The 12,005-nt window shown below is 54.4% G+C and overlaps 2 protein-coding genes across 2 annotated transcripts; one reads left to right on the top strand and one right to left on the bottom strand.

Moving 5' to 3' along the window:
* Positions 1-3,556: 3,556 nt before the first annotated feature.
* CkaCkLH20_11710 (uncharacterized protein) lies at positions 3,557-5,578 on the top strand (the record flags this gene model as incomplete). Its single annotated transcript, XM_038894424.1, has 4 exons — positions 3,557-3,944; positions 4,001-4,304; positions 4,348-4,844; positions 4,893-5,578. 4 exons carry the CDS (start codon positions 3,557-3,559, stop codon positions 5,576-5,578), a joined length of 1,875 nt encoding a protein of 624 aa, XP_038740272.1.
* A 3,032-nt stretch (positions 5,579-8,610) lies between these two features.
* On the bottom strand, positions 8,611-9,864 carry CkaCkLH20_11711 (G-protein coupled receptor; the record flags this gene model as incomplete). The annotated part of the gene is made up of 4 exons (XM_038894425.1): positions 8,611-8,725; positions 8,780-9,412; positions 9,457-9,723; positions 9,773-9,864. 4 exons carry the CDS (start codon positions 9,862-9,864, stop codon positions 8,611-8,613), a joined length of 1,107 nt encoding a protein of 368 aa, XP_038740273.1.
* Between the last annotated feature and the right edge of the window lie 2,141 nt (positions 9,865-12,005).

The raw sequence follows: 12,005 nt of genomic DNA on the forward strand, positions 1-12,005 counted from the left end.
TGTCAGACGCTAGAAGAGACGATATCAAGACGACATGTCGATTCTGGACGAAGTCCATCTGTGCGCGACGCCTCCAAACCTTCTTCTTCAGCCATCGGCTCGGGCAGATCACATTGAACTGATCAGCAGCATGGAACGCTCGAGCTGCCGACGCTACGGACGAGCCATCATCCGAACATGGCATCGGGATCGCTAATTCGAACCACATGCTCAAATTGAAATGTGGTGATTTCGCGATACCTTCACATCGACTCATTACACCAATCTGACGAGTCCTCATGACGAACCCAAAGGATGAGGTCCAAGTCCTTCGGTCAGCATGGTGCTTCCTCGACCAAACAATAGCGGCATACAATGACCAAAGACCAAAGACCAAACTTCAAAGATGGAAGACCAATTTCATGCGGGCTGCCGGCTGGTGTTGGACAGCACAAGCGAGACATGTCTCGAAGCTCCTTGATAGGACCGCCAAGGTCGACCAACGGTACTCTGCATCATATGCGGGAAATTTGTCGCCTACCGAGATTGGGCTTGTGACAATTCCCTCCTTTTTCTGCGTCAGCCCCTCTTGGTGTTTGCTCACGGCTGACCTTGCCTGTCCTACAGCTGTCCGTCATCGGCCAGTCTCGTCGCGAGCCCTCAAGACATATATGTCGCACCTGTTCATGCACTGCTACGCATACATAAACCACTCTCGCTCCCTTCCTCGTTTTTGGGATGGGCTTCTGTAGTGGCCAGAGTTTGACGGCTCCGGTCCGCTCCACGTGGTTGTCACCTTTGTTAGCATGAGATGAATGAGCCGACGCAGTGGTGCTGGCGTTGATTGATGGATGTTTGGCGCCGTTGCCAACTGTCGGCGTCAGCCAGGGCGTTCGGCTAGACGTCGGATGTCGCATTTTCGCGGCATCGTTTTCTTGAACTAGAAAGGCGCATCTCCCGCGGATAAAGGACACAGAGCTGTTGAGCTTTGTTGTAAAAAAGAAACGGGCATCATGTTTGCTTTTCTATTGTCGTTGACAGCAAACTTGCTGAAACGGGTTAGGTCAGCCGCAAAAAATTGCCCTGCGCCATTGAACGAGGTGGCATTGATCACTCTGCGGCTTACCTGAGCTGGGAGGTCTCCGTAGGTGGGCTTGCAGGGCTTGGCCGAACGATGCATCGCTGAGTTGTGACTGGCTAGGGACCTTCTGGGCCGCTAGAACATGCTCCGTAATCCCCTGACACGGGCCCATTAGCGGTGCCAGTCCTGTGGGATATTGAAACCTGACCATTCACGGCTCTCTTGACCCTCTTAAAGTGGTTCTGACCCCTGAAGCCTCAAGGGGGGAGCCCTGCGCTAGATTGCCGTCCACCCTGCAGATCCACCGCCCACTCGCTTAGCCGCGTCGACGAGATCCTGGCTGCCTTCTTGACCTGCTTCTCACTCCATCTCACTCGGCCACTGGCATTGGACAGCGACGATGCATCTCTACACCCTTCCAGCTAGCCTCACTGCGCCACCACGTCTGTCGCCTTCTCGGTCGAGTCTGGACGTGGAGTCTGCCCCGAGACCGCCGAGCGGATACTGAGCATCCGCCTGGGCAACGGCGACGGCGATAGCCACGGCTCCTTCCCGCGAAACAGTCAGTTGGGACCGACGATATCGAATCCATCCTCGACACCCGGGGGAAACGCACCTGTCAGGAAATTCGGTACGACGGTGTGAACAAATCGATGGGGCACAATGGGAAGAGGAGGCAGCTTGCAGCTGTCTGGAGTGGTGCGATGACAGGCTGAAAAAACGGAGCAAACATGCATCCTCTGCTCAATGACATATCTCGGTTCAGCTCTGGAGCGCTAGACAGGCGTTCCATGCAACAGCCGAGCCGGGTACCAACAAGACGGCTAGGTCGCTCACAGCTGGAGCGGATTCCTCGATAGTCACAGCCCAGTGGCATCATCCGAGCTCACCTCACGCTGCCATGTGGTCGGCGAGCCAGATGCACGCCGGCCTTTTTTGCTCCAAGCTTCCGATGCGCCGGTCATAAATCCACATGGCACATTGTCAGCCAAGAATCTGCGTGCCAGGTCCAGGTCTGCCAAGGGCATTGGGATTCAGGAGGCAACTCCACGATGATGACAATGAAAGGACTCGGCGGACCAGTGGGGCATGGTATTATGAAGAAGCAAATCCAATTAAAAACGTCGACCAACATCTCAGACCAATATGAATGCCATCGGCACCGGCATCAACATCTGCCGGCTTCCACACTCGGGCTGCTGTGCTCGGTGCAACAGTCCGGGCGCACAGTTGCGACCAAGGCCGGCTATCATGTTGCTGGTGTAGGTCCCGTCCCATCGTCGTCCTGGCTTAGGCAGTCGATGAGGAATAAGCAATACAGAGTAGACGGATTGAGACAATGAAAAACATTGGGCGATGAGGACCCAATGATGATGTTCCAGATGGACGGGCGTCCAGGGACATGGCCGGCCGAACGCCACAAAATCTCAGATGACTGCATGGGTTGTCGGCGAGGGGGCAGCAGTGTGCAGGGCAGTGTGCAGTATGCGTATGTTAGTCCCAATTCGATATATGGCGAGACGGGGAGCACAAATTGATGATGGAGCTGGATCTGCACCGGGTCGGCTTGGTAACCCGGCCATGACACCGTACATAATCAGGGGGAGCGCGCACGATCACACAATGTTGCCGGCGGCCTTGCTTTGGAGACTGCAACGTACGTCCATTATTTGTACGAATGCCTTTTTCGTAGGAGCGACGTCCCCGTCTCCCGTTTCTCTCCCCTCTGGTACTCAGGCTGGTCCGACGGTTGGAGGTAGGTTGCCAGTTGACACGAGTACACAAACCAGAGCACGGCGACGCGCTGCATTATCGTGTGCAGCTGCCAGAACCACGGCGACAGGAGCAGCAGCAGCAGCAGCAGCGGCAGGAACGACAGCCGCACGTCAAGCTGTCAAATGCTATTCCTGTCAGCTATTTCCCACATCACCTTGAGTTTTGCCTTGACTGAGGTGGTGCGGGCTCGTGTCTCCTCTGACACACTAGCGGCGTTTTTTCCCACGCAGCTCCTGTCTCCTAGGCTGTCGCGCCTGCTTCTTTAACCTTTCTATCAACACCACTTTCCTATCCTCCATTACGAAATCCGGCCGACAATAACTTCCCTATCGTTACTTTTCTTCGCGGCTATCATCACCTCGGTTTCTTGCATCGTCTCGTTCTACCTTTGCAGGCCCTCGATGATTCGGGCTCCCGGGCATCACGGCTGTTTTACCTTCCAACCTGCGACTTCCTACCGCCGACTGTAACTATATTTTATTTTCATCCTCACCCGCTTCCACCGCAATATTCGGACGAACGACTTCCTCGGTCCTTCACGGGGTCCAACCACCGTACACCGTTTTTTCCGACATTCGGATATCGGGCATGAGACGTTCGACCGCTTGTCGCCTGCAGATTCGAGCTTCCATTTTTCCGCTGGTCCGCTTATAACCAGCATTGCCACGGCCCTTGAATTCCATTTTGTCACCAGCACCGTCCCGGAACCGACTGCCCATCATGTGGGAGGTCGTCTGGACTGATCCCGATAGGGAGTCGAGGAAAGAACATCGCGAACGCAAGGCCACCGAGAGAGAGCAAAAAGACAAGACACGCGCAGCTAGAAGCTCCATGTCTACTCGAAGTTCTTCATCTTCAGATAACAAGCCGTTCAGTTTCTTTGGATCCAAGAGTCTTAAGAGGACACTCGCCCCCTCCACCAAATCGTCGGCTCTCAAGGCCCCAAGCATCGACAGCACATTCAGAGGATCGCTGTTATCCGCAGCATCGGAGCCACCCCCAGCGGAACTCCCCTGCAGCCCCGTCACCACTGAGACAACGGTCGATCGCACCTTCGTGCCGGAAAACTTCATCGAAGACTCATTGGGTTCTCCGAGTTCCAATCGAGGTAATTGGCGCTCCATCTTCAACCATGCCACAGCTCACTGATGCCAGGTTTCATAGACTCTGTATTCTCCAAGTGGACAGACAACTCAAAATGGACCGATGTCTCGAGATGGACCGATAATTCACTAGCAATTCCGTCTTCGCCCTGCAACACTTCGGTAGCCGAGTCGACAGCCGCCGCCAGAGCATCCCACTATGTGCAGACCCTTGGACCCACCTCATACATCACCAAAAGCACCGAGGTGACCATCTTGCCACGAACCGCCGACAACGACTCGGCTGGCATGGTGTCGCATGTCACTATCACGGCCGAACCGGTCAAGGAGGAGCCTCCGACGCCACCTCGATCTCCGGCCATTGAGTAAGTCATCCCATCTCCGTCAAGAACCTCGCTAACAACCCAGACCTCAAACACCTTTTATCATAGACACGCCTGTCAATTTGTTCCCAGGACAGCCAATGCCAAGGCACTCCCTTCGACGGAAGCCATCGTGGACTACAGCCTTCAAACCCAATAATCCAGACGCCTGGAAGCCGCCCGATGCCTGGGACTGTGGTCCTCCCCCGGAAGTCCGGACCCCCATGGTCGAGGATGTCATTGAGGAAACACCAGAGCCCGAGTCTGGACTCTCCATGTCGATGGATCTTAACGGGATGCAGCGCGAGGTGAGACGGATGGCCGCTGCCAGTACGAGCATTCGCCTGCTGCGCTTGAAGGAGGTTTGGGGCGACACAAGCGACGCTAGTCTCTACAAAGAGTTGGAAATGGAAAAGAAACGGTGGATGCTGTCGTCCTTACACAACATGGACAGGCCAATGGAAGCGACCAACACCAAGAATGCCCCCAATAAGATCACGCCGTCCAAGGCGCGGAAGGTACTGGCTCTTTACGAGACACAAGGTGAGTGTAGGCTCCCTCGATTCGCAATGTCTGGCTAACGTCCCTAAGCAACCACCTCATACTTGGCGGCTCTCCACTGCAGCAAGAAGGTCTACCATCTTTCGTCTTCTCCGCTGTCGCACACTCTCTTCCCCAACATTCACCCGATTCGCGTGCCGGCAATCTCGCCGTCGGCGTTTCCCGTGGCCCCGTCACTCTTCGGGGCCGTCTACTCCCTCGGCCTCCCGGCGCTAGTACCATCCCCGGAGGTACCTGGTCTTCTCAAGAATGTCCACAGGTGTCTCTCGCCCGGTGGCACCTTTCACCTCACCCTAATCGACCCTCTTCCCGTCACAACCACCTTGGGACCCCTCATGCGTAGTTGGATTGAAGACAACCTTGTCTTCAACCTGGAAAAGAACTTTCGCTGCATGAATCCGAGCAAACTCTTCCCCCTCTGGATGGCAGACGCTTCCCTCCGTGCTGAAGGCAGTACCATCACCACAGTGAAGTTCTTCGCCATACCGCCCACCGACAAACCAGATACCGCCACGACTGACGACGAACAACTTGCGGAGAGAGCCATTAAGCAGGAGCTCCGCAGTCTTGTCGGCAGGATGCTCTGGAAAGAAGTATGGGGACAGTACATCACCGCCGACAAGTGGTGGTGGGAACACGACGAAATCGTCGACGAGTGCGACCAGCTTAAGACGTCATGGGAGTACAGTATCATCGAGGCAGTCAAAGAGGCGTGATGTCTGAACAGACGTGTTTGAGTCGGGAGGAAGAGCGGATGTTTTCTGATATGGCGTTGGGAGGCCAAATTTCTTTCACAATACCCCAGATGGCTGCGAGTCACTTGCTTCGCCCTGTGCCGAGGTTGGTACATCCACCAGGACTTGGTGGGAATCCATGTTTGCTGTTGTACTCCCATTTATCAAGTTTCTTGGGGACTGTCGGCAGGGTTACAGGTTTACAGGACTGAGCTACTTTACCTTTGGAATGAACTGTTGGAATGGCTGAAGCTGTCTTAGCACAGAAATGTCGAATAGTGCGCTGCCGTTCAATTAGCCCGGACGTAGACATGTAAATAAGGTTCTATCATGTTTCCGGAAAATTCGGATCATTCGGTCGTTCGCCCGGGCTGACCTTGCCATTCTCACCATGGGATCCCGACATCGTGAACTCCACGTCAATGGTCCAGTGTTCCATTCGATACCCCTGCATCCCCGCGCGATCCACCTCTCCCCACAGCCCCATCACGATGACCTCCGTCGTAGGTAGCAGACGAGAGCCTGGGACGGTTATTGCTGCTAATCCGGCGAGCCATGATGAGGCCATGATGAGATGAGGGCGCCGGCAGGTATCGGCGGTGACAGGTGTCATGAAATGCAGTGATGCGGCCCAAGCGGGCAGGAAGCAGTGCGACTGCGACCTCGGGTAAAAATTACCTCGTTCAACGGCGTTGGCGAGGAGCAGCTTCATTTTGGTACTTGGGTATGCACCCGCGGTTGGGGCACACAATGGGAGAATTTCTCGGTACCGAGCCAAACCATCATTGTTCGGAAGACTGTGGTTAAGGGGTGAAGGAGCCGCGAAACAGGAGCAAAACACACGGAGAGACAAGGGCGACATCTGGGCCACTTCGCAGCGCTTTGACTTGCGGTGTACGTAGTCGACGGTCCATTCCAGAAGCCATGTGTGCTTCACAGGGCCAAAGCGACTTGGCCGCCGAGAAGACCCTCAAGACACGGGGGAGGCTTGCGGAGTGGCGTTCGGGAAAACCGGGCAGAGACACCGCGAATGGACGCCGGCCGTTTTGGGAGGAAGAATCGGGAGGCTGGGGATCGGAAAGGACTACCAACGGCTCAGTCAACCAACCGAATGCTATGTTCTGTGCCGCCAGCTCGGGTTGTTTGGTGGGTTCAGGAAACCGCGTGTTATCGAGAGCGCCGTGAGGCGGATGAATAAGTGAGACGACGACGGCCAGAGCCGAGAACATAGAGTCAGCTCGGTCAAATAAGCCGCTACATATCCGTACAGTTTACAGAAACATGAATATGACGACCAGAGAACCACGGGCACACATATCTTGAGCAGTTGAGAAATTCAGCATTGATGTGAGTATTGAAAACCCTCCAACACTGACGGGTCACGCGGGTGTAGATGGACGCATCACTAAGCCTACCACAAATTGTCGGTTGGTTGGTGAACGGGTTACATCGCGCGACCTCAGCAGGAACTTCTGCCGTACTCCATATTTGGGATTCCTTTTTGCAATCGGGACCCGAACTGGTGATGGGCGTCTGACAGCTGCTGTGCCGCAGACCATTGACCAAGGCAATTTAACCAGGCAGGGGGAAAAGAAAGGTTCTTTTGGGGGTTTTGAGACGGACGCAGTCTAGATTGTCGAGCGAGTCAGCGCCGTACATCAATCAGATTTGTTGGTCGTTCTGATCTGAGCAAGGTAATTTAGATGACAAGAGACGGAAGAAAAAAAAAGGAAGAAATGAATTCTTGAAAGTTGAGTGCGGCACGGCTGCTCAGGCTGGGATCGCAGGCCGAATATCCGTCGCTGACGCAACGCGGCAAAAGCAACGTTTTTTTTTTTTTTTGGCCTGGTGAAACGGATCGGCTGGGGCAAGTAGGTCTCTTGTTATTCCCATCCATGGCCGCGTGCTTTGTTCTCGTGTTGGGAAGGAGCGATTCTCGTTCTCGCTTTGGCAGAGATCTTCGGATTGTGTCATTATTTCCTTGCTGAATCCGTTCGCACGCACACGGCTCGAGCGAATACTGTAACGGCAGAAGGATGGGATTTCGGAGCCTGTCATTCTCTTGAGCGGACCCAATTTCGTTGATCGTGTCTATCTAGTTGACGCTTGAGGGATAGAACAAGCTTCGCAAAGTGGTTCATGACTCGCAGCTGCAAAAAGAAGCTTGCGGATGCTGCACCCTGAAGCCAAGGCGCAAACCAGAAGGTGAGCTCTCGTTGGGAATAGCTGCGGAGTAGTGACCCCGGAAAAGCTGCAGGCCGACTCCCAGGTTCACAATCCTCCCTACCGCTGGATTGGAAAGTGGATGGTGATGCCCTGCAACGGACCCATGTCCGGGGAATAGGGGGCGACCTCGCCAGACGCATCCGCCCTGCATGTCGACATTGCATTGTTCGAACCTTTCAGTCTGCTGGAAATCAGGCCAAAAAATCCTCCTGGCGGCAGCAAAACGGCACGGCAGAACACCCTGTGACACAGAACGGAACGGCCGGCGGACGCGTCCTTGCAGAGCGGTCGGCAGTCTTGACGAAGAACAATTGGTTTGTTTGCTTGTGCGAATATGCCGTCTCTTACCGTCAGCCCGCCGCCGCTTCACCTTCTCTAGAACACTGCCCGCAGACCGTTCTTCGCCGATCATGGCGCTATGCTTGACGTGATGACTGGTTAGCACTGCCCGCTGCAGATGAGGCGAGATGAAAATCAGCAGAGTTAGAGTTTCGGGAGGAACGAGCCGTTAGAAAAAGCAGGAACACGGCCTGCTCGACGCCCACACGTGGAATTGTCGTGTCTGGCCTCCTCACGCGCCAAGTCTAGTGCACATCACTCAAAGCATGGTTGCAGTATACAAATGGTAGTAGATGTTTTCGTGGTCAAAATATAGTCAAACAGATGAGACAGATACCGCCAACTCCAGCCGTAATCGCAGAATGGTATACGCCAAAATAATCAATAGCAACAAAGGCGCTTGCTTGTGCGCCGGGTATCTTCCACAGAAACTTGTATCAACAAGTGCATCATGCCCGTGAAGGCTGGTCGTTTGAGCTCGGTCGGCTACTTGTAAGTTCCGTGATGCTCTCGCTCTCGAAGTTCTTGTTCCTGCGCGGATGGCTCGGAATCCTGAACTGGTCGCTATGTCGAAAGCTTCCAACGAGGTCCGTAACGTCCGGCCGTCGTGACGCATACCGGATGTCAGTCCAGAGTGTCTTGCAAGCCTTCCACGACGTTACCACGTAGATGAGAGCGTTCCAGAAGCCCTGAAGAGGGAGAACGAAAGCGCTCATGAAAGCCAGAGGGGTCGACGACTCCTTGGCGTGGATGACTGAGTAAACACGGTTGGCGCTCGACGGAACCCAGGTGATGAGAATGACGGTGAAAAATAGGATGGAACATTTGGTATACGACCATGCAGCGTTGTTGAGCTCGTAGTTGCGTCGGCGTGCTGAGTTCATTGGACGCTGGTTGGTGACAGCTTCAGCAGCCACGGGCTCAGCCGGGAGTGCAGCCTCGACCTGCGCATCATGGCGATCGTAACGGTTGGCAGAGATGCTGACAGAGTAGGCGGCGTCAGGAATACGTGGTTTCGGTCCGGCTTCAGATCCTCGTCTCGTCATGGAGGCCATGCCGATGGAGCCGCTCGGTTGGTCGATCGTTTCTGATGTTACGTAGACCTCCGTTGTCTTCATCGAAGTGAGAGCATCATGGAAGGAGTTGAGCTGGTCGGGGTCGGAAGAACTGAAGTCGCGGAGCTGCTTGCGCTTCTGGTAGATCTCGCGCCCAGCCCGAATGTAGATAAAGAAAGTGATCAAGATCGCGATCCTGCAAATGTTAGTGGGTGTCGCGTGGCTGGACTAAGCACCTACCAAACAGGCCCATAGAATGTCAGAATGCGCCAGATTTCCCAATCCGGCGTTACCCAACACCACAGAGTCGCATTTCCATAAACTCTTTGACCTTTGCCGTTGGTAACAAAGACATAGGTAAGTGCCGGCACAAAGGGAATGCCGTAGCAGCAGATAAGATACGGGATCTCCATCTTGCGAAGCCTCTCGGCGTCGAACTTGAAGTAGAACGTCAGATAGACGTTGATGGCCATGGTGAGCGTCCAGAACGCATCAGCCGGCATGAACCTGTGCTGGTCAGCAATGTTCGATGAAGTGAAGCAGGAGGTATACTGACATTTGAATAAGAAACGCCTGGAGCTGACAGCCGGGAGACGCCGGTGACTCAATGTACGACCTTGCCATCAAAGTTCCAACGTTGGTCATCATATTGCCGAAGGATGCAAAAAAGACGAGCCGATTGATGGGTTTGTGAAACGCTCTCGATGAGCAAAACGTGACGATAATGAAGACGCATCCTAGTAGTGAAAACACCGAACAAGTCCGTTCGATGATACTGAGGAGGTCGAGATCCCCTTTGTCCAGGGACACCTTCGTCTCTGGTTGATCCATGGCGTTTGTATGTGTCGAGCGTGAGAATCGAGGTCGTATTCCGAGTCGATTATATGAATGATAGAAACGTTCGGACCGAAGTTGTCGTCGGGGGGTTGCTGACCTGCGGCAGGTTGCGAGTCTTCAAGTATCCTTCTCTTCCAGCGACGTAAAAGGAATGTATAGAAGCCAACGTAAGTCGACTTCCCGTTCGAGAGCAAGCTCCTGACCGGGGTGAGCTGCAAGTGTGTGCAAGCGGATGTGATCCAAACCGTGACGAATCCAGGAACCAACATGATATGAAGGCGAGAAACAGAGGCAAGGAGGGTCGGGAAGTGATGGCAAAATGTAGGAAAAAAGAATAAAGCCAGTCATTGAGTAAACGGGACGCTGGAAGCCCTGGACCGTCGCATGGCTTGCTGGCTTGTGGCAGGGGCGGTACATGGCTGGATTGGCTAGGATGGTGTCGAGAGCTTGTTCCATGTTGGAGCAAGGTGTCTTAGGTACCTGGGATGGACGGAAAGCGGGAGGAGGCCTTCGAAAGACCTGGTAAGCTGGAGATTGGCTGTGGTCGCCTTGTCCTCTCCAGGATGACGGTCATCGTAGCTGGAACAGGCTAAGCGGAGGAATTAGCTTACGGCGTGTAAGTCCACACAGCCAGCTTGGCGCGGGGTCGGACGAACCTGGGGTCGCCGGGGTCGCCCCCGTCAATTCCCACAGCTGGCATGAGGGAGCAAGGCACCCCTGGAATCTGCTTCTTGTTGGCGACGTGGCTGCACTGCCGTATTTGGAGTTGGAATATCCGATCCTCGAAAAAGCCTGTCGTTCTCAATTTCATCGCGTGGCCGTCGGGTGCCCCTGAGATGCAATCCAGATCGCAATTTATCGTGTTTGTCCTATCAGCTAGCATACTAGCTTGCCGTAGTATTTTGTAGTCACAATGATTGCCTTTCAATGCTCGGGACTTGGACAAGCGAGTCGTAGTGAAGGCGGTGACGGAACGGAAGGCGAAGCTTTCAGATTGTCTCGAAGCCAGACTTTTCCGTAGCTCGCCGCCACCAACGATTCTGAGAGGACCGTCGACTTCAATCGTTTTAGTGAAACCCTTGTCAAGCCACAAAAGAACAAGGATCGCGTGCTGGTAATTGGGTGCCAAGGTGCCTCGCCTTTGGGAGCAGACAGCTAGCATGATGATTCGTGTTCTGGAAGGGAGCAGCGCTAGCAGGGTAATCTCAACCGGATAATCCGTCTAGGTATGCTCATTCTCATCTCGATTGAAGCTCGTCGTGAGCTGAGGTTGAAATCGACGGTTGAAAGGAACGTTTGGCTGCAAATCGCACCGAGCCGGTACGAAGAAACGGCAGGCTGTAAACGTCAGCTAGCAGCCAGCTGCATCAAACCGTCGTATCCGACGTTCTGGTACCACATTGAAGTCCGTCCAGGCACCTCTCTAACACGGATGGCAGACCACTAAGTTTCGACAGTCGACGGTGGGCCAGTGATTGACTGGCACAGAGCTGACGATAACTCGTTGCTTTCACCGGAACCGAAATAGCATCGCGGTAAGTCGAGTCCCTCAACTGATTCTCGCATCGAACCCTCCCCTGGCCAGGCTGACGGCACGATGCCGATTTTGACCACGTGGAGACGCCACTATCGCGAAGGGCCTTGAGGGGTTGCCGAACGGGAGATTGTCGACGCTGCTGAAGGAAGAGGCGTCTTCTTGCCGTCTGAAGTGTCGTCTCTCGTCGGAATATAGGACGAGACACAAGACGATGGCAGCGCTGTGACCGTGCCTAAAGTATTGGGGTGCCGCGTCCTCGGAGCAGCCACCGCCGGCGTGGATGGTGCATCCTGTTGACGGCTAAAATTGTCTGGCTGAATCAAGCCCTCACGCCCTCCCTCAAGTTTGGACGAGCTACGCGAAGGGTCCATGATTTCAGTCGTAAGCTGTGCCGCGTGAAAAAGTGGCCAGGGCA

This window comes from Colletotrichum karsti (assembly GCF_011947395.1).
Source record: "Colletotrichum karsti strain CkLH20 chromosome Unknown Scaffold50, whole genome shotgun sequence".
In the NCBI taxonomy this organism is placed as follows: Eukaryota; Fungi; Ascomycota; class Sordariomycetes; order Glomerellales; family Glomerellaceae; genus Colletotrichum; species Colletotrichum karsti.